Source organism: Peromyscus maniculatus, chromosome 4, assembly GCF_049852395.1.
Source record: "Peromyscus maniculatus bairdii isolate BWxNUB_F1_BW_parent chromosome 4, HU_Pman_BW_mat_3.1, whole genome shotgun sequence".
Classification (NCBI taxonomy): Eukaryota; Metazoa; Chordata; class Mammalia; order Rodentia; family Cricetidae; genus Peromyscus; species Peromyscus maniculatus.
The window spans coordinates 130,015,328-130,038,175 of NC_134855.1; the positions used below are offsets into that span (position 1 = coordinate 130,015,328).

A 22,848-nucleotide genomic window follows, 5' to 3' on the forward strand; every position below is an offset into this window, starting at 1 on the left:
GCAGCTGGGGATAATGGCTGGTACAGAAATAACCCAGCCTCCTCACCCTTGTTTCAGCCCTCACACCTCTGTCCTACCAGAGGTGAGGCTAACAATCAATAGCGATGAGCAGCACTCATGTACACACCAGCCTCTGTCTCCTAGGGGCCTCGCAGTCTGATGGAGGAGGTCAGCTAGGGAACCTCAGGCTGCTAAGTACTAAGTACCTGGGTTCGGGAGCTCAAAGAGAGTAGGTCCTCAGAAGAAAAGCAACCCCCTGAATAAACTCGACAAATGCATGCAAGTTATTTAGTCCACAAGTTCAGAGAGGGAGGCAACACTGCCAGTCTTAGTGAGTGGAAACATCAGGAATTTTAGAGAAGGCAAGAACTAAAAAGGGGTTTGGGGTTTTTTTTTGGGGGGGGGGGCGGTATTGACTATAAAGCCAAGTGTTTGCTACACAAGAGAGAATTTTGAGACTCCACAGGAGAATTTTGATCAAAAGGAGAATCTACTCCAGTATGCATAGCAGAAAGAGTTCTGTGTCTGTTTGGAGGAGAAAACGTGTGCAAATAGAGTGAGGATGAGGGTAGATTGAAAGGCAGAAAACCCTATGGTATTCTGGATAGGTAGCTCTGCGTAGGAAGGGACAGGGCCTTGTTCTCTAGAGGGTTATTACCAGCTTTCCCTAGATTCTAGACCGTAGAATCTGGAGTCACGCCCCCTACGGTACCCAACTTCTGCTAGTCTAAACTCCAAGTTTGAGGTGGCGAAGCGCTGCTGGAAATCTAAACCTAGACCAGGGGTCCGGGCAGAAGAGACTCCAGTTCCCAGGATGCTTCGCTCTACAGCAGGGAAGGCGGCGCATGCTTCTTTGAGGAAAGGAAGGGACCAGCCGGCTAGCCTCTCTCGCTAGGCGTAGTGCGGGAAAGCTAGCACAACGCCATCTTCGGCTGGGTCAAACCAACCGCTTGTATGCTTGATGGGGCGCTCATGTTTTTGTCTCGTCACCTATTACAGGTTCTTGACGAAAATGCGCTCCCCTGTTAGAACTCTCACTACTAAGCTTTACGATGAGAACTCCAGTTCAGCTCCCTGGTCTCCCACCCGCCCGAACGCTGCCCGATGACATAGAAGAAGCCAGCATGGCGGCACTCAGCCAGCGCCTCCGAGGGCGGGCCGGCTCCACCCTTTCCGGCTCCGCCCGCCTCTGGTTGGGAGGGGGCTTCCGCTTCCGGCATCGGAGGCTGTAGCCTCGCTCTGGTCCCTGCGGCTGGCGGCCGAGCCGTGTGTCTCCTCCTCCGCCGCCGCCATATTGTCTGTGTGAGGAGAGGGGAGCGCGGCTGCTGCCGCTGCCGCTTCCAGCGCAGGTACCGAGGGAGCCGTGGGCTGAGGTCATCGGGGCGCGCGGGGGAGCCCCGGCCCAGGCCGCAGGGCGAGGTCGCCCCGCACGCTCTCGGCCGCCTCCCGGGCGGCCTGTCGCCTTCCCCTGCCCCCCTCGCCGCACACAGCAGCCGAGGCCCCTGCACCCCATCCCGGACGCTCGCGGCCGCGCCGGAGGGCGCAGAGCGAGGCAGAGGGCTCGGCCGGGGTGAGGGTGGGGAGCTGGCTGTCAAGACTCCGGGTTCTTGCGGGAGGGAGGCTGGACTGGGCGGAGACTCAGGGACAACTTGGAGGTGGGGTGGCGGAAGGGGGAAGGGAGCTGGGGGGCGCGCGCGCGCGGGTGCCGGGGAAGCGCACCGAGGGATTGGGGCCTGCAGGGCAGAGTGGCGTGGGTCCTTGCGCCGCGCGGGGCAGCAGCGGAGAGGGGCCTTCTATGGTTCCTCTGGGCGGGGCTGAACTTCCTACCTGCAGACCCGGTGCAAGGTGGAGGGGGCCCCGGGGCGGGGTTGTTGGTGAGGGAGGGCGAGGGGAGCGCGACTCGGGGCCGGCCGACCAGGTGGATTTGGGCTTGAGGGCTCCCTGGGGGCCTGGGTGGAGGAGGAGAAAGGTTGGCTAGGAGTATACATATTAATGACCTTTTGAAAGAAGAGTACTTTCGAATTTGTTTCTTTGATTTTTGCAGTGTTGGGACGGATCTCGATTAGGCCGGTGATGGGTGAAACTTCTGGAGTTTGTTTTGGGGAAGCAAAAGTCAGAGTTGGGGAGAATTGCTGCCTTGTCTTTGCTTTTGTGGGGGAAGAAAGTGTTCTGAAAAGGTGACAGGTTATTTGGGAAGAGCTGATTTTCTTGTAACTGTTAAGATCTTTTGGAAAGGGCCTAGGGGAGAAAAAAAATGAAAACCAAAGTAGGAAGGGAAGATCCCCCTCTCCGAGAGTTGAAGACCTCACTTCGTCCAATAACTGGCTGTATAGGCCAGTGGCAATGAACTAAACTTCCCTAGGTTCTCAGATATCAGAGGCACTGACTTAGCCGTGTTACCTAAACTCTGTTGTAGGCTTTGTTCTCCTACTTGTAAAATAGTGGTATTTCCTAGCTTGCAAGTTGATGCTAAGGAGTGTCTAAGATAGTTTGTATCAAGCGTTTACTAGACTATGTAGCAGACTGGAAGAGCTCAGTAGATCTGACTTGTTACTAAAGGGGCTAGTTGATATGTTCAGAATTTCTCCCATCTACTGCAGTTAATTGTTAGGGATCACTTCAGCATTCATCTCTGTAGTTATTACAGATCAGTTGGTTATAATTGCTTAGTACACCTGAGGCTGAAAGTCCAGGACAGACACTAACTTCCCTGTATGTCGTCTTGAAAAGTTCACCTGCTGCAGTCCTACCAGGGCAAGTTTGTCCTTCCTTGACTTTGAAATATTTCGTTTGTTATTGGAGGAGGATATGTAACTTGAAGAAAGAAGCAAAGGGTTGGATATTTACTTAGATTGGTTTTATGAATAGTTGCAAACTTAGGTTACTCTTTGGCAACTTTTCTTTGAAACAAACTAAGCACACCATACCTGCTTTATTTTTTGGCTTTTGTGGAAAACAAGAACAGAAAGTCAAGTACTCAAGGGGGATCATGAACCAGTTTCTGGGTTACCTGGAAGTTGGAATTTGGATGAACTAGGTAACATTTCCATGGTATGCTTTTGGTTCTTGTGCCCAGTGTTGCTGTTTGCTTGCTTTTGTGTTTTGAAACAGTGTGTCTTGAGTCTGCTCGACTCAGCCTTCAAAAGTACTGGAATTATAGGTGTGATTACTACATCCAACTTCTTGGTACTGGATTTATCTCTGAACATAACATTTTGTATGTGTGTATATATTCATGAGTGTATACCTTTTTGTCTGTAGGTGAATGTGGAGGCCAGAAGTGGATGTCATGTGTCTTCTTCCTCAGTTGTTCTCTGCCTTTTTTATTTATTAAAGTTTTTTTTAAAAAAATATTTGCTTATTTACTTGTTTGTGTATGTATGTCCATAGAGGTCAGAGGAGAATATTTGATGGATCTCCTGGGACTGGAGCTACAAATGGTTGTGAGCACCATGTGAGTGCTGGGAATTGAACCATGGTCCTCTGGAAGAAACAACCAGTGCTCGGAACCACTAAGCCATCTCTCCAGCCCCTTAATTAATTTTCTTTTTTTAAAAGATCTATGTCTGTGGATTGTTGGGTGATGGTGATGCATACCTTTAATCCCAGTACTTAGGAGGCAGAGGCAGGCGGATCTCAGAGTTCGAGGCCAGCCTGGTTTACAGATCGAGTTCCAGGACAACCAGGGCTACACAGAGAAATCCTGTCTTGAAAAACAAAAACAAAAAATTTGTATCTTGTGGGGATATGTGTGTGTACATGAATGCTGGTGTCCAGAGGAGGGTTGGGAACTTTGGAGCTGGAATTATAGGCAGTTGTGAGCTGCCCAGTATGTTTAGTGAGAACTGAACGATCAGACCTCTACAAGAGCAATACTCATTCTTAGCTGGTTTGCTATCTCTCAGCCCCTCTACCTTATTTTATCTTGAAACAGGGTTTCTGTGTGTAGCTCTGGCTGTCCTGGGACTTGCTCTGTAGACCAGGCTGGCCATGAACTTGGAGATTCGCCTGCCTCTGCCTATGAGTGCTGGCATTAAAAGTGTGCACCACCACTGCCACTACCACCCAGCATTTTATTTTATTTTCCTGAGACAGTATCTCACTAAATCTGGAATTCCATGATCTAGCTGGACTGGCTATCCAGCCAGCCCCAGGGATCCTCTTGTTTCTCCTTCCCACCTATGCTGGGATTTCTACACCTGACTTTTTATGTTGATGCTGAGGATTGAATTTAGGGCTTTGTGCTTTTTGGTTTTTTGAGACAGGGTTTCTCTATGTAGCTTTGGTGCCTTTCCTGGATCTCGCTCTGTAGACCAGGCTGGCCTTGAACTCACAAAGATCCGCTGCCTCTTCCTCCCGAGTGCTGGGATTAAAGGTATGTACCGCCACCGCCCGGCGGCTTTATGCTTTTATAGCAAGCACTTTACGAATTTAGCACCTCCTCAGGCCTGACCAAAACATTTTTACATCTTACAGTCATTTAAAGACAAGGAAGACTTTATTAGAAATTGGATTTAAGCCAGGTGGTGGTGGTGCTTGCCTTTAATCCCAGTACTTGGGTGGCAGAGGCAGGCGGATCTCTGAATTTGAAGCCAGCCTGGGCTACAGAGTGAGTTCCAGGACAGCCAGTGCTACATAGAGAAATCCTGTCTTGAAGAAAAAGGAAAGAAAGAAAAGAAATTGGATTTAAAGCCTTAACTTGGGGCAGATGATACCCCATCTGTGTGTGTGTCACCATATTTTGATCTACACAATCTGTAAATATACTATTATATAGTAGAAAAGGACTTTGCAGGTGTAGTTAATGTTAAGACTCTCTGAAAGATTTTGTTTTAAATTATATGTATGTGGGTACTTATGGAGGCCAGAAAGAAGTGTTGAGTCCCCTGCAGTTAGAGTAACAGACAGTTGTAAACTGCCTGGTGGGGGTTGCTAGGAATGAAATTCAGGTCCTATGGAAAGAGCATTACCTACTGAGCCATCACTCCAGCCCCAAAATCTTAAAATAGGAAATTAACCTGGATCCTGGCTTAGTCACAGACTGATTACATGAGCACTTAAAATCGGTACTTTTCCCAGCTGTATTAGATTGGTGTATGGGGAAATCAGACGAACTTAAAGCATGAGATGACTCCATTCGGTGCATTTAGATAAGGCTGCAAAGAGACTCTGAGAAGGAGTGTGGGTAGCCTCGGGTGTTACGACAGCAAGGCAATGGAGACCTCAGTCCTACAACCACAAGGAGCTGAAGGCCAGCATCCAAATGAAGTTAGAAGTGGATCTCTCCAGAGAGCTCAGAGAGCAAAACGGCTTTCATATAACTTAATTTTGGTCTTGAGACCCTAACCTAGACAGGCTTACCCAATTTATATATATATAAAACACAAGAGAATAAATTTGTAATGATATAAGTCACCACATTGATGGTAATATGGTAGCAGAACACTAGATTAGATTTTGGTACCAGGAGCAGGGTGTACTGTTACCTAAACTTAGAAGTGGCAGTGGGTGGAGGCTGGAAGAATTTTGAGGAGTATGATAGAAAAGACCTAGAACAGATTGTTAGTAGGAATGTGGATGTTAATGACTTCACTAGTGAAGACTGAGATAGGAGTGAGTTACATGTTACCGCAAACCGAGGAGAGATGACTGGCCAGCAAATTGAGCAGAAGTTATATCTTGTGTTTTTGTGGGAGGCAGAGTTTGTAAGTTGATTTGCAAATAAACTTAGATTTTTTTTAACACTTAAATATTCTAGCAAAATGATGAAAGTGAAAGCTTGCTTTAATTTTGAATGTCTTTGTAAGGGAGTGGATGACCTCTGTGAAATTAATGAAAGCCCCGTTACATTCTTGATAATTTTATGCCTATAGGAACATTGTTAGTGTCCACTGAAAGAAGTAGGAAAAATTAAAGAGGATTGTTGAAATAGTGTTGCTTTTCATATAGAGGTGTGCGCCCGCGCCCCCCCCCCCCCTTACCTCAAGTGGAACCAAGAGCCTAGGGGATTGGAACACAAAACAACAGAGGATTTTCTTTGTGCAGGACATGGAGTGGATTTGGGATTTACTTTTGATATATTTCTTTCTTTTTTTTTTTTTTAAAGATTTATTTATTATGTATACAGCATGTATGTCTGCAGGCCAGAAGAGGGCGCCAGATCTCATTACAGATGGTTGTGAGCCACCATGTGGTTGCTGGGAATTGAACTCAGGACCTCTGGAAGGGCAGTCAGTGCTCTTAACCACTGAGCCATCTCTCCAGCCCCCACTTTTGGTATATTTCTTATATTTGTGTCCCAAATGTTTTAGTTATATATTGTAACCCAGAATATCTTATACCTAAATTAAATGATGAGGTTTTGTTGCTGGTTTTTGTTTTGAGGTAGGATTTTGCCATGTATTCCTTGCTAGCCTAAAACTCATTACTCCGGGCTGGCTTGGAAGGAGCTTGTTGAGTAACCTCACAAATGCTGGCATTACAATTGTAAGCCACCACTCCTGGCTTAGATTTAGATTTTTCTTTTAAACCTGGAAGCATTAGATGAGACTTTTGGACTTTGGGTTGATGCTATAGTGGTTTGAGACCTTTGGGAACTTAACTTGGTATAGGATGAATGTATTTTGTGGGTAGGAGAATATAAATCTTTGGAGGCTGGAAGATAGACTATAGTAGATAATGACCCCTCTAAAATGTTGGTACCCTAATCCCTAGAATATTGTTATGTGGCAGAAGGAAAACTATTTAGGGCAGTGAGTGGTTCTCAGTCTAATACAGTTCCTTGTGTTGTGATGACCCCCAACCATAAAATTATTTCTATTGCTACTTCATAACTAATTTTGCTACTGTTATGAATCTTAATATGCACCCCCTCTGAAAGGGTTGTTCAGTTCCCAGAGGGGACTTGACCACAGGTTAAGAACTGCTGATGGAGGGACTTTTAAGGGACTCAAAGGATTATTCTGTCTTGTTTTTTTTTCTCCCCTGGAGCTTTAGTCTAAGCCATGGGTCCTTAAAAAGCAAGGAACCTGCTGGATTGGAAGTCCATGCCCTTAATCCCAGCGTTCCAAAAGCAGAGACAAGTGAGTCTTTGTGTTTGAGGCCAGCCAGGACTATATAGTGAGACTTTTTTTTTTTTTTTTTTTTTTAAAGCCAAGAACTTTGGGTGGAGTCAGATATTTCATCCTGCCATTCTGGGAGCTGGCAACAGGGAAATTATGAATGCAGCAGCCTTGTGCAGCAATGAGAACCCTAGCTGACAGTCATCAACGGCGCCAGATCTCCAGTCCTACAGCCATAGGAAATTAAGCCAACAACCTGAATGAGCTGGGAGTAGATTCCTCCCAGAGCTTCCAGCCAGAAAAATAGTTCGTTGATACTTTGAGTTTGGCCTAGTTGGACACTCAACAAGACCCAGTTAAGACCATTCTGCTTTTCTGACTTACAGAAACTGCTATAATTTGTGTTTTGTTTGGAGTAATTTCTTACAGCAACAATAGAAAACTTTACACTGGCATTTGCTAGCTTTATTTCAGAATGTTAGGGTGGTGATTCTCTAACCAACCAGTTCTAGATGATTGTATGCCTCCGTGTAGGGGCTGAGAATTGAACTAGAGTTCTCTTAACCCAAGTGCTCTTAACAGCTGAACCATCTCTCAAGCCCTTGATGTTTAAGTATTCTGTTCTGTCCTTAGATGCAGTAAGAAAGGACTAGATAACCTGCTGAAATGCTGGTTCTAGTGCTGAGTCACTTTGGCAGCGTCACTAAGTTGGTAGTGTCTGTCTGCCCTCTTACAGTTCAGCTCACTCAAAGTTACTTTCCCTGCCATTGTTAGATTGAGCAATCATATCTACAAAATGTAGTTTGTTTATTTGTTTTTGAGAAAGGATCTCATTCTGTAGCCCAGACTTTCCTGGAACTCACTGTGATTCCCTGCCTTGGCCTTCCAAGTGCTGGTATTACATGTGGGATCCACTGTGCTCCTTGGCTTTCTTCTTTAATGGTGTTCTCAAGTTGGAATCATAAGATTTGGACTAACTAAACATTAGAGTAGAGAGTAAGACCATTTCTTTCATTGAAATACAGTTGACAAGATAACATTTCAGGGTATGAAGGATTTTTGAGATTATATGCTTGAGTTTGGTTTTTAGACTTTACAGTAAGGAAAGGGCAACCAAGAAGGTTCTAGAGCTGTCCAAAGGATCCTGGTCAAAGCAGTAGTCATGGCTTTGGACCTGTATTCTCTGATTACCCTAAAATACTTGGACTGTAATTAGTTCTTTCTGCCTACTTCCTCATTGAGTCATTGGAAGGATTAGTTGAGAGACTATATAAACACATTTAGCATGATACCTAGCACAGAAGATGTCTCCAACATATTAACTGTTTATAACATTAATGGTAACTTGACAACTTGACTGTAGATAATATAATTGCAGAAACGTACATCTAATGTGATTTGCCATTTAATTTGCCAAGGACTTAGCATTGTTAGACTTTAATTAATAATGCTTGTAATAACTGATTTAAAATCATAAGAAAGACATGGTGGCAGACAGCCTTAATCCCACTACTTGGGAAATAGAGGCTGGTGGATCTCTGTGAATTCAAGGCTAGCTTGGTCTACATAGTAAGTTTTAGAATAGCCAGGGCTGTGTAGAGAGAACCTGTCTCAGTCACAATTCACTGAGTCACCAGGGTCAAGTTTCTTGCACAAGAATAATAGCTGCTTAAGCCTAAATTTCTTTGGACTCATAAGATGGATGATTTCAAAGTGGCATATTTAGTTGTTGCCTAATGGATGCACGCACGCGCACACACACACACACACACACACACACACACACACACACACACACGGACATGCGCGCGCACAGGCACACACAGGCACACACACACAGGGCAGGGTGAGCAGGACTAGAGAGAAGTGTAGGCCAACTAGCTTTATTTTTTGTTTCCTTTGGGTTGGTTGGTTTGTTTGAGTCTCATGTAGACCAAGCTGACCTCAAACTCATGGCAGTCCTGCTGCTGGCCTATGAGTACAGGAATTTGGGTACAAACCACCATACCTGACCCTGTTAACTTGTTTAATTTTTCTTTTTTGTGTTTTTCTTTGTTGTTCTCTTATTTATTCATTCATTTATTTATTTATTTATTTTAAGGTAGGGTCTCATATAACCTAGACTGGCCTTGAATGTGCTGTAATTACAGGTACTCACCACTATGGCTGGTTTATGTTCCACTGGGAATCAAACCTAGGGATTTATGCATGCTAGGCAAGCACTCTAGTGTAATCTGAGCTTCATTCCTCAACTCCTAGCTAGCTATTTGAATGAAGAAATTCCTCTAGAATTATTAAGGAAAAGTGGCAGCTGTTTAGGTTATAGATAGAATGTGTTTGTGTTTTTGAGACACAAGTTTTAACTATGTAACTGATTGGCCTGGAACTCACTATGTAGATCAGGTTGGTCTTGAACTCAAGAGATCTCCTGAGTGCTGGCATTGAAAGACTTGTGCCAGCGTGCATGCTTAGCACTCCTTTCAACTTTTTTTAAAATTTTTTAAAATTTTTTGAGCATATCTCTTGTAGTCCAGGCTAGTCTCAAATTCACTAAGTATCTGAGGATGAACTTGAGCTTCTGCTCTTCGTCCCTCAACTTCCCAAGTGCTGGGATTATAGGCCTAAATCTTATAATTTATATGTGTCACATCTCAAATGCCCCCACTTCATTTGTTCTTTTAACACTGTGATCTTAGGAGTTTTTCTGAGGTTTTTATTATTATTATTATTATTATTAGCTGAAACATTTTAGTGTGGTTGGAAAAGTGAACAGTTGGATTTTTTTCCCCACAGAAAAGAAACAATTGATAATTTATAGCCAATATTTAAATATTTTGTTACAGATCAGAATCCAGCAGTTGTTGACCAAACATGTTATAGAAATCAAGGGTTGAATCTTTTAAAAAGTTTGAGGTAATAGATAATCACATCATAAGATAAAGCTAGGAGTGGGGGTGTTATTGGTTTCTGCAAATTATGTGTCTTTTAGCGTTAGATAATAAACAAACCAGGGGGTGGTGCACACCTTTAATCCCAGCACTCAGAGGCAGAGGCAGGTGGATGTCTGTGAGTTCGAGGCCAGCCTGGTCTACAGAGTGAGATCCAGGAAAGGCACAAAGCTACACAGAGAAACCCTGTCGGGTCCCCCCCGCCCCAAAAAAAAAAAAAAAAAACCCTACTTAACAACAGTTGCTATGGTGGGTGAGCTCTTTTTACATTGTAATGTTTTCTTACATGAAAAAGTACATTGTTACTTAAAAATTTTAGAAATAAGTGTAATGGTTAGAGGAATTTTATAATTTGTATGTATCAGATTTTATACCTTTTTCATCTGTTCTTTTAACACTAAGTCTTGTGAGGATTTTTTTTTGAGTGGTTTTTATTAGCTGAAACATTTTAGTCTTAGAAAAGTGAGCACTTGGAATTTTTCTAGTTATGACTAATGCTCTAATGAACATTTCTCAGTTTAGATATCTGATGTTCTATGAATTTTAAGAAAATCATCCTATTAAAAATGAATGGGTGGGCTGGGCGGTGGTGGCGCACGCCTTTAGTCCCAGCACTCGGGAGGCAGAGGCAGGCGGATCTCTTGTGAGTTCGAGGCCAGCCTGGTCTACCAAGTGAGTTCCAGGAAAGGCACAAAACTGCACAGAGAAACCCTGTCTCGAAAAACCAAAAAAAAAAAAAAAAATGAATGGGTGGGACTGGAGAGATGGCTCAGCAGTTAAGAACACTAGCTACTCTTCTAAGAGGGCCTGAGTTCAACTCCTAGCACTCACATAGTGGCTCACAACCATCTGTAACTCCAGTTCCAAGGCATCTGATGCCTTCTTATGGCCTCTATGAACAGAAGATAAGTTCTGGTAATATGTGCCTGTGAGATAGAAGCCAATCTACATAGTGTAGCTAGAGTTTTCCTGCCTTGCCCACAGTCAGGACAAATCTTTGTCACCCGCCAGTCCCACAACCTCTCAGACTCAACCAAGTAAACACAGAGACTTATATTGCTTACAATCTGTATGGCTGGGGCAGGCTTCTTGCTAACTGTTCTAATATCTTAAATTAACCCATTTCTATAAATCTGTACCTTGCCACGTGGCTCATGGCTTACCAGCATCTTTACATGCTGCTTGTCCTGGCGGTGGCTGGCAGTGGCTCCTTCTGCCTTCCTGTTCTTTCTTTTCTCCTCTCTGTTAGTCCCTCCTATACTTCCTGCCTAGCCACTGGCCAATCAGTGTTTTATTTATTGACCAATCAGAGCAGTTTGACATACAGACCATCCCCCAGCACAGCCAAGTGCAGACCATCTCAGACACCTGCACTTAGGCTCGTGGTCCTAATCATCCCCTATGCGGACCTGCTGGGTAAAGCCACGAGGAACCCGAGAACGGGCTCCCACAAGACATACAGAACATCCCACAGCAACATAGTGTGTATGTATGTGTATATGTTTGTGTGTGTATAATATATAGTGTATATCTACAGTTATATAGTATGTCCTGTCTCAAGAAAAGATACTCCCTCTAAAAAGGGGAGGGGTAATTTATTAGAAAATTGTGTCACTTTTGTATCAGAAAGTATAAAGTAGACATTTGGACTAGTCCAAAGATATTCATTCAGCAGCTCCTGAATGCTTGCTATACTTCTGGCAGGTATTGTATTAAGGACCTCTAGATGTCCTTGCCCTCAACTTCACAATTGGCTGGCATTTTGTCATAATAAATATACTGTGTTTTCAGCTTAGTAGCTTTTGGTGGTGACATGAGGACCTTCCTTTGCCCTGGGTATAATTTCTAATATAGCTGTAGGAACTGGATGGGAGAGAACTGGATTTAGAATTAGCTGAAGCTGCTAGGGGTCAGGAAGGCTAGGAGGAAGAACTCTACTCTTGCGAGTTGAGGATCAAAGCTCCACAGCCTCTCAAGCTTTGATTTTTGTTACCTCTACAGCTGGAGTAATAGCTATATGAGATGACTTACTATTCTTCAGCTTCTTCATCTGTAAAATGGGGATAGTACCTTACACCTCCGAGGATTCTTGTGAAGATTATTAATGAAATCACCAGTTGTTATCATGTTGCTACTCTTTATTCGTGATTTTCACTTTCTGATGCCAAGAGTTATTTTTTAGAGAGATTCTTGACTTGTACATCTTGTTTCTGGTATGGCCTGCCAGGTGAGTGAGATACTGAATTGCTGTTTAGGTGTGGATCAGTAAGTCAGTCACACCCAGTATAGGATGCCTCCCTTACTCAGGGACAGACAGATCTAAGATTCTTCTTCATTTATTTATTTATTTATTTGCTTGTTTGTTTATTGCTTGATTGATTCTCCATATCTATGATTCTCTTGTTTCTAGATTGAATTAATCTTGTTTCAGACTCAGGAAGAGTTCTAGGTTTGTTCATATGTAAGACATCATGGCCTCTGTATCATGGGGATCCTTGAGATTGAACTCAACAGCCATTTGGCTGGCCCGATAAGACTCTTTGTTTACAAATGCTTTTGTTTGTTTTTAAGATGTGGTCTCACTATATCTCTGACTATCCTGGAACTTGTGTTATAACCAGGTTGGCCTTGAACTTGAACCATCCTACCTCTGTTGCTTAAGTATAAGGCTTACAGGCACATACCACCATGCCTGGCATAAGTTATAAACTCTCATTTATTTTTGTTTTCTCTCCTTTTTGGGTTGGGGTTTTTGAGACAAGTTCTTGGCTTGTATAGCCAAGGTTGGTCTTTAAGGTAATCCTTCTGTCTGATTCTCCAGCATGCTGAGATTACAGGGTAAACATAATGCACAGTGAACAGCATGTTTTTTGGGCGTGTGTTGCTGTGGGTTGAACCTAAGGCCTTACGAGGTAAGTGCTCATAGTTGAACTGTAGCCCCGGTCTCCAGACTCTTTTGTCTCTTTTTCTTTCGGTTTTTGTCTCCGTGGGACTGAAGGTTGGACCTGTGGTTCTGCACATACTAGATAAGCACTCTTCCCAGCACTCATCCTTCAAAAACCAAAGCTTGGAGGGCTTGGGGATTAGCTCAGTGATAGAGCGCCCTTGAAGACCCTGGGTTCGGTCCTCAGCTTTGGGGAGAAAAAAAAAGCTTGGTAATCAAAACGGTGAATTTTCTAACATGTTGAGGGTTGTTTTTTTTTTTCCTATGTACTTCAGTTGGAGATATTTTATTTACTTTTATTCATCTGTCTATCTGACCAGTTTTCCTCCCAAAATATTACATTCCACACTTTTGATGTACTAAAGAATTTTCAGGTAACATTCCTTAAATATCCACTGGCAGATACCTGTGTTCCTCTGTAGTTAACGTGTAGTTGTGTTTCTGGTTTTTGGTTTTTTGTTTGTTGTTTTTAATTTTTTTTTTAAGATTTATTTATTTATTATGTATACAGTGTTCTGTCTGCACGTATCCCTGCAGGCAAGAAGAGGGCACCAGATCTCATTACAGATGGTTGTGAGCCACCATGTGGTTGCTGGGAATTGAACTCAGGACCTTTGCAAGAGCAAGCAGTGCTCTTAACCTCTGAGCCACCTCTCCAGCCCTGTTTTTAAAATTTTAAATTATTATTTTATTTTATTTTTCTATTATCAGCTTTATACAGTACAAATTCTTATCCTAATAGTGAAATGTTTCACTGAAGCGTGCCAAGTGATTGGGTAAAACCAAAACTTATTATAAGCCACAGTTATCCTAGGGTCCCCCCTGCTATGTAGCCTCCCTGGATCTGTGGGTTGCAATCTGATTGTTCTTTGCTTTATATCTAGTATCCACTTATGAGTGAGTATATACCATGTTCGTCCTTCTAGGTTTGGGTTACCTCACTCAGGATGATATTTTCTAGTTCCATCCATTTGCCTCCAAATTTCATGCTGTCATTGTTTTTCTCTGCTGAGTAGTACTCCATTGTGTATATGTACCACATTTTCTTAATCCATTCTTCAGTTGACAGGCATCTAGGTTGTTTCCAGGTTCTGGCTATTATGAATAATGCTGCTATGAACATAGTTGAGCATGTATCTTTGTGGTATGATTGAGCATTCCTTGGGTATATGCCCAAGAGAGATATGGCTGGGTCTTGAGGTAGATCGATTCCCAATTTTCTGAGAAGCGGACATACTGATTTCCACAGTGGCTGTACAAGTTTGCACTCCCACCAACAGTGGAGGAGTGTTCCCTTGCTCCGCATCCTTTCCAACATAGACTGTCATTAGTGCTTTTGATCATAGCCATTCTGACAGGTGTATGGTGGTATCTCAGAGTCATTTTTTTTTTTAACAGCCATCATAGTATGACAGTTTCTAGAAAACTTGTGCTAAGGTGACCTTCATCTTTAAAATGAAGGTTCTGTTTTAAGGTGCCTCTCAAACATCTATTTCTTACCTTACATCTTATATAACTCAAGACAGTAGTTTGGGTTTTGTTTTTTCTTTTTTGAGACAATCTCACTATGTATCCGTGGTTGGCCTAGAACTTACTGTATAGACTAGGCTGGCCTTGTATTCCCAGAAATCTGCCTGCCTCTGCCTCCAGAGTGCTGCGATTACCATGCATGCACTACCATACCCAACATGGCAGTGTTTTGGATAGCTGTTAAAAAATCAATTTGCACATAGTACTCAGGAGGCAGAAACAGGTGAAACATGGTAAGACCCTGTCTTTTTGTTTGTTTGTTTGTTTGTTTGTTTGTTTTTAAAGGTCCGTTTGTAGAGTTTAAGGGCCTGGTATTGGATTTAGTAAAAGAGCCTGTTTAGGTCCTGAATCCTAAATAGATTTGGATTCAAACCTATTCTTTTCTATTTAGTCCTTCTGTAATGGGGGGAGGGGTAGACAGGTTATTTAACCCCTGAACCTGAAAGTATTCATCTCATGCCACACTACTTTAAGAGACATTCAAATGGTAGCATGATTATTACAGATGTAAATGCTGAGTTCTGCTTTAGATTACTTTAGGTCTCAAAGTTTTCAGTCCTTAGGTTCCAGAGAATGGTGGCCAGTGGGATTAAGTTTCACACTAAGATTCATTTTGCCTCAGTTGTCTGATCAAAAGATAAAATAAAATAGACAGGTGATGACTTTTCTGCCGCCCATTAGTTAAGTTTTTAGGGTAGAATTATGTTAACAAAATAACTTGTTTTTTTTTTCTTCCTTTTTTAAAAATTGAAATAAATGATCAACTTTGTTGGAAGACACCCCACTGTTGTGTCATTTATTTAACATTGATACTGGTTTACACAGAGGATTCAAATGCTGATTTTTTTGTTTTACCATTTTTTATAAGTTTGTTTTAGGTTGGAAATACTTTGCATTGCCTTTTGAAGCAATGATGCTGTATAATTTGTAGTTAGGAATAAAAGCAGAAGGCCCATTTGTGTGCTAACATTGTAATCTAAAGAAATGTCCTATGGCTTCCTCCTTCAGTAAGTTGTATTATTGTGACCCTTTATGGAATTAGATCTTTTTTTTTTTTTTTTTTTTTTTTTTTGGTTTTTCGAGACAGGGTTTCTCTGCGTAGCTTTGCGTCTTTCCTGGGACTCACTTGGTAGCCCAGGCTGGCCTCGAACTCACAGAGATCCGCCTGGCTCTGCCTCCCGAGTGCTGGGATTAAAGGCGTGCGCCACCACCACCCGGCCTAATGGAATTAGATTTTACTTTGTAGTCTGACTGACTGTCTTGGAACTTGTGATCTTCCTCTTGAGTGGTAACATTACAGGCATATGCCATCATGCCCAGCTTTAAAGTGAATTTTTTGCAGAGATATGCTGGGTATCGAACTAGGTCCATATACAAGTATTCTATCACTGAGCTACATCCATAGCTATTATAAATATTATATTCAAAAATCGGGCCCTTAATAGGACCAGAGAAATTTTATTGTTTTCAACAGGAAGTTTTCTTAGTTTTCTTAGTGTGCAGTTGCAACTTTGGAATTTAAAGGTCAAAGAAAGCCTGGGAACTGCCAAAATTCTAGTTGTTGATTTTATTAATCTTTTTTGTTGGTGGTGGTTTTTTGTTTGTTTTGTTCTGTTTTGTTGAGTCAGGGTTTCTCTGTGTAGTGCTGGCTGTCCTGGAACTCACTGTATACCAGGATGACCTCAAACTCTGAGATCCACTTGCCTCTGCTTCTGAAGTGCTGGGATTAAAGGCATGCTCCACTACCCAGCAGTTTTATTAATCTCTATTTTTTCCTCAATTTAATTTCCCAACACAGTTTTAAAAATTACATTTATCTATTGTGAGGAGGGGGCACCTCTTTCTACCATGTTGATTCTGGCAGTCAAACTCAGGTTGTCAAGGCTTGGTGCTAAACACGTTTATCCTCAAAGCCATCTCGAGCTCTGTTTATCTTTTCCTGTATCTGTGCTTGCACTGTCTGGGCACACTGTGCAGGTGCGTGTGAGTGTTTAGGCTGGAGGGTCTTACAGTATTAGCACCTCAGCAGCGCCTATCAGATGTAGCACTATAGGTAAGAATTCTGGCTTTGGGCCATGGTGGCGCACACCTTTAATACCAGCACTCAGGAGGCAGAGCCAGGCAGATCTCTGTGAGTTAGAGGCCAGTCTGGTCTACAGAGTGAGTTCCAGGACAACCAGGGCTACACAGAGAAAACCTTCCCCCCACCTCCCCCCCCCCAAAAAAAAGAAAAAAAAACAACAAAAAATAAAAAAAGAAAATTCTGGCTTAAACCAGGCATGGTGGCCTAATGTGTTTGTAATTACAGCACTTAAGAAGTCTAAAGCAGGAGGACTTGAAGGACTAGGACAGCCCAAGGCTACATAAGGAGTATCAGACAAGCATAGGCTACAGAGCAAGAGCCCGTTCAAAATAAATAAATAAAATAAAGGGGTCATGGAGATGTGTCAAGTAATGGGACTTAAGTTCTGATGCCCAGAACCAGGTAAATGCCAGGCAGGAGTGACTGCCCATCTGTAATTCTAGCACTGGAAGGCAGAGCCAGGGAATTCCCCTGAGCAAGCTGGCTAGTTTCAACTAGGTATATCAATAAGTTTTGGGTTTAAGAGACCTGGCCTCCAAGAGTAAGGTGAAGAACCTTGGAGGACGACTTCTGACATCAGCCTTAGGCCTAAGGCTGTGTAAGGTGCAGTGTATGTAAGCTAGAGCAGTCTTGCTCATTTGTCCCATTGTGCCACAGAGTAGTGTTTTCTCTGTGTCTAGAGTGTTTAAAATTTCAGTAATTGAGTCTCTTAACAGGAAAGATTCAAGGGACCAGCTAGTCTTAGGATAATTTTTGCTTTCATGTTTAAAAAAGACCATTTTAAAGAACCCCAGAAGTTCAAATAAATCTCTTGCTGTGTGTGCTTCAAAAGATATAGTTTAAAAGTAACAGTAAGAAATGACTTAAAGCTGGATACTTGTTCTTTCTTTAAAAACTGAAGTTCTTTTAAGATGAGGAAAAAATATAGTTAGCTTCTACTAAACTATTGTTGATGCCTGGCTAGTTCTGAATGCTACTGTATCTTCTCTGAAGCTCACATTTTGTAAATCATCCGTCCAATTGGGTATCCTGTTGGAATGTAATTAATGCCTATTCTACATTGTCTTCCTCTCTTTTGGAATGAATGAGATAAGATGGGCTAAAATTCTCAAATTGGGCTGGAATTCAGGCTCAACAGTTGAGCACTTACTGCTCTTCAGAGGATGCAGGTTTGATTCCCAGCATGTTGTGGCAGCTTGTGACAGTAACTCCAATTCCAAGGGATCTGACACCTGGCTTCCTCCAGCACCAGTTATGCATATGGCACACATGCATGTAGGGGAACATTCATACACACAGAATAAAAAGAAATCTTTAAGAAAGTAATAAAGGGCTGGGTAGTAGTGGCTCACACCTTTAATCCCAGCACTTGGGAGGCAGACAGATCTCTGAATTCGAGGCCATCCTGGTTTACAAAATGAATTCCAGAAAAGCCAGGGCTGTTACACAGAGAAAGCTTGTCTTAAAAAGTAATAGAGGGACCAGGTATGGTAGTGCATACGTTTAATTCCAGCACAAGGAGGCAGAAACAGGAAGATCCCTGAGTTCAAAGCCATCCTGGTCTACACAGCAAGCCCCAGAACTATATAGAGAGACCTTGTCTCAAAAAACCAAATAAGAAATAAAGGGACTAGGGAGTTGGCTCAGCAAAGAATACTGTTCTTTCAGAAGACCTGGTTTGATTCCCAGTACCCACATGGTGCCTCACAGCCGTCTATAACTCCAGGGACTCCTATGTCCTCTTCTGACCTCTGAAGGTGCTAGGCACACACATGCAGGCAAAACACTCATACGCATAAAATAATTTAGAAAATCAAATTAACTTTTAAAATTTGAGGCAGTGTCTCGTGGAACCCATATTGACCTCAAATTCACTATGTAGCCAATGGTGGTTTGTTTGTTTAAGTTTTATTTCTAGCCAGGTTTGGTGACCCACGTCTTTATTCCCAGTACTTGGGGCGGGAAGCAGAGGTAGGTGAATCTCTGAGTTTGAGGACAGCCAGCCTTATCTATACAGTGAGTTCTAGGATTGCCAGGAAATAACTGTCTCAAAAAGAAAGTAAAAATAAAATTATTTTTGTTTTATGCTTGTGTTTTCTCTGAGTGTATGTATGTGCACCATGTGCATGTAGTGCCTGTGGAGGCCAGAAGAGGGTGTTCAGATCTCCCCAGAACTGGAGTTACAAATGGTTACAGATGGGTGCTAGGAACCAAACCTGGGTCCTCTTTAAGAATGTTTTGTTTTGTTTTAATTGCTTTGGGTGTTTTGACTGATGTATGTCTCTTCTCTGTACCACATGCGAACAATGCCCCTCAGTCCACTGAAACGAGCTACAAATGGTTGTGAGTTGCCATGTGAGTGCTGGGAATGGAACTTGGGGCTTATCAACCACCAAGCTATCCATCATCTCTCCAGCCCCTGACCTTGAGCTTCCAATTTTCCTGCTTCCTCTTCCCAGATACTGACTGGGGTTATAAGTATAGGTGGGAGCCAGTAAACCTGGCTTTATGTGTTGCTTTGTGCCTTCTAAACAAGCATTCTACCAACTGAGTTTCAGATCTCCCTTCCTGTATAGGAGCCATTGAGACACAGCAAGACATCCCCCCTTTACTCTCCCTCCATTCCTTTCCTCCCTCTCTCCTCTCTCTTGACCTTGCTTGTCAGGTTTCCAGAGGCTGCCTTAAAATAAGTTGAGATGTGATTTAAAAAAAAAAAAAACCTCCAGTACAGCTTTATTTCTTCACTTGGTCGTCTCCGAGTTCACTCGCAGCCTCAGTGTCTTCAGAGTCCCGGGTTCTTACAGAGGGGTTCACCTACAAGACTACCTACCTTACAAGATGGGACTCTTGGCTTTGGCTTACATCAGAACAAAATTTTAATCTTCAGGGACTAACAAAGGTCTTTCAGACTTCTTGCTTGCTTATTTCCCTGGGTCCTATTTTCTTTCCACTTTTGAGTATAATTGAGAAGATTCAGAGAAAAAAACAAGGAGTAGAATGTGCCCAGCATATTCAAAGCCCTGGGTTTAACTGCTAGGGCCACCCCTAGTGCCACTTTGTTTTTTTTAAAAGGGGAGAGGTTGCTTTTCAAGACAGGGTTTCTCTTTGTCTCTCTGGCTGTCTTGGAACTAGTTCTATAGACCAGGGTAACCTTGGACTCCTCAGCAATCTGCCTGATGTACCACCATGCTGGCCTAGTGCCACTGGAAGAAAAGGCAAGTTTGTTTGACTAAGATCGGGCTTGTTTTCTTTTTCTGGTTTTGTGGTACCAGGAACTGAATTTAAGGTCTTGTGGGTGCTGTGCAAGCTCTTTACTGAGCTGTAATCCTGGCCCTTATTTGACTGAATTTTGATCTTTGAATTTACAATGAGGCGAGCAAGTACAAATGTCCTTTCCCTGAGTTTTCCACAGATGTTACTGCTTCTCTGCAGCAGTGCTTAGGTACTTCCTCACAAGGTGGCTTTTCCTTCAACCGTAGCCCTGCATGAGGAATCAGTAGTCTGACTACATTACTCAAACTTTTGTGTTTCTTTGGCTTTTTTGTTTTTGTTTTGTTTTGTTTTCAAGACAGGGTTTCTCTGTGTAGCCCTGGCTGTCCTGGAACTAATTCTGTAGACCAGGTTGGCCTTAAACTCACAAAGATCAGACTGCCTCTGCCTCCTGAATGTTGGGTTTAAAGGCCTGCACCACCACTGCCCATCGAAAATGAAGTATATCTTAATGTTATATGTCTGCTAATTAGTCTATAAGATCTCCCAGATGATTAGGGTCAACATAAGATAACAAAGATGTTAGAATCAATTGATAATTGGTGACCTTCTCCCCATTCTAGATTGTTTTAGCATGCCTTTGTAAACAGTGACAGTGCTGTTGTATCTACCCTCAGTGCTATTTTTATCTTAAAAAGAATATCCAAACATTGCCTTTGGATTACAGGCTACTTTGCAGAATAAGTATCAGTTTTAGCACAACTGGGATATTTTAGCATTTGAAATCATTATTATTAGTAAAATGGTTTTCCTCCAAAATGCTTTGAGAAAAGTAATTTGTCTTTCTCCATTTTTTTTTCTTCTGCAGTTTGAAGAAAATAGGTCTGAAACAAGGTCTTAACCAAATCTGTCTCTGAACACAGTGACTGCCAGATCTTCAAACATCAAGTTCAGCTTTGTCCGCCAACCTGTCTGACATGTCGGGACCCGTGCCAAGCAGGGCCAGAGTTTACACAGATGTTAACACGCACAGACCCCGAGAATATTGGGATTATGAGTCACATGTGGTGGAATGGGGGTAATTATTTCCATTTACTTCACTGTACTCACCCACAGTGCTGTATCTTGTAGATCTGTTGAGTAGTTCATGTTAGCAAGCGTTCCCTGACCCCTCCAAAGCTCAAGGACAAAGCCGAGCTTGTTTTCTTGGGGCTACAAGTTTATTACTTTGCAGGTTGGTGGTTTGGCAAGCTCAGTTTTTGGGTTTGCAGTCTCAAAGTCATTGTGATTCCTTCTCTGGCTTATATATTTTGTGCATGAGGGTACTGAGAAAGACTTAGCTGTCAGCTTGCTTTCAAGCTTTAAGCTTAAGGTTAGGGCTTGCCTGGGCTTCTGAGTTAAAAGCTAGCACTGAAAATAGGTGAGAGATTTTGAAGTACTTGAGAGACTTTGAAATCACCAAATTTAATTACTTAAGGTATTTTGGGGGTCAGAGTTATGTCCCGTGGTGATAGTAAAGGAAGAAATAGTTCTCTAGAAACAGAAACTTCTTTTGGATGAGAAGCAGGATTTACCCTTTATCCTCTCCATGACCCTAGTTATATGCTTCATGGAATGCAGCCCAGTTCTATCCTCAAGAGCTGTGGCTTCCTTCAACAACCATGTTTACCCTCATAGTTACCCATGAGAGGCTTTGAACATTTGCATTTCCTGTCTGAACATGGCATTTAATTGGAGAGTTTTGTCACTTTTTGTGATAAAAGCATTTTGATAGTTAAGTACAAAATAAAGCAATTTGAAAAGGCCAGATGACCTTGAATTGGAGGTCAAACCTGGGCTATGTAGTATAAAATCTTTCAAAAAAAAAATTAACTCCCATATATGGCATTTTATATCTAATTCCATATGACTTTCTGTAGTCTGTAAGTGGTTAAAACTGTCTCCCTGAACTGTCATAGGGTATGGTTCCATTCTGGTATGCTATAATATTTAACAGCAAGCAATTTTTCTGCATATAAGGAGACACTCTTGGCTTAGAAATACCATTAAGAACTGTAGTACAAACCTATAAATGTTATCACTACTGATAATCTTAATAATTCTGTATTATCATAGACTTTGAACTCTAGGTACTATCTGTGTTTACTGCAGAAATCTTAGAGTCTTATCTTAAAAAACCAAATGCTGTCATAGCTCTGCTGAAATGATACTACAGAGCTGCTTTGAATGTTTACATGGTGCTATTTGCTTGCTTGTATTATTTTATATGCCTTTGTATAAGAGAACTCAATGAACAGAAAAAGATCTGATAGTATTAATATTGTCCATTATTCTTAGTTCATTATGTCTTTTCTTTCTCCTTTCAACTGCTTGAGAAAACGAATGGCTGATAATGGTACATACTGTATTATAAGAATAAGTGGAATTTAGCCCTCTTCCCCCTATTACTTAGCATTAAACCTAGGACCTTGTAGATTGTAGATAGGTACTCAACTGCTGAGGTATAGCCCCAGGCTTTTTTTCTCTTTTTTTTTCTTTCGTGACATAGGGCTTCGTGTAGTTCAGATTATCCTCAAATTCGCTGTTTAGCCCAGGATGACATTGAACTTAGTTTTTTTTTTTTTGTTTTTGTTTTGTTTTGTTTTTTCGAGACAGGGTTTCTCTGTGTAGCTTTGTGCCTTTCCTGGAACTCTCTCTGTAGCCCAGGCTGGCCTCGAACTCACAGAGATCCGCCTGCCTCTGCCTCCGGAGTGCTGGGATTAAAGGCGTGTGCCACCACCGCCCGGTGACATTGAACTTCTAATCCCCCTGCCTCCAGCTCTCTGGAGCTGGGATTCAGGTGTGTAGCAGCACACTTTGGGTTATGCATCAGGGATTCATGCATGGTAGAGTGTTAACTGATCTTTTTGTTTTATTTTGGGGGGGGGTTTAAAAATTATTGCAGTTTATTTATTTGATGGGGAGGCTGCATATACCACATGTGTCAAAGAAAAATTTGGGAGTTCATTCTTTCCATGCACAGTATGGGACCAGAGTTTGAACTCAGGCCTACTAGCAAGGACCTTTGCCTTC

The 22,848-nt window shown here is 42.3% G+C and overlaps 1 protein-coding gene across 1 annotated transcript in view; it reads left to right on the top strand.

The window, feature by feature from the left end:
- Positions 1 to 1,210: 1,210 nt before the first annotated feature.
- Csnk2a1 (casein kinase 2 alpha 1) overlaps positions 1,211 to 22,848 on the top strand; it is a 41,948-nt gene continuing 20,310 nt past the window's right edge. The window contains 2 exon segments of the mRNA XM_006985503.4: positions 1,211 to 1,349; positions 20,645 to 20,854. Of these exon segments, the coding sequence (XP_006985565.2) occupies positions 20,754 to 20,854 (101 nt within the window). The 5' untranslated portion in view covers positions 1,211 to 1,349; positions 20,645 to 20,753.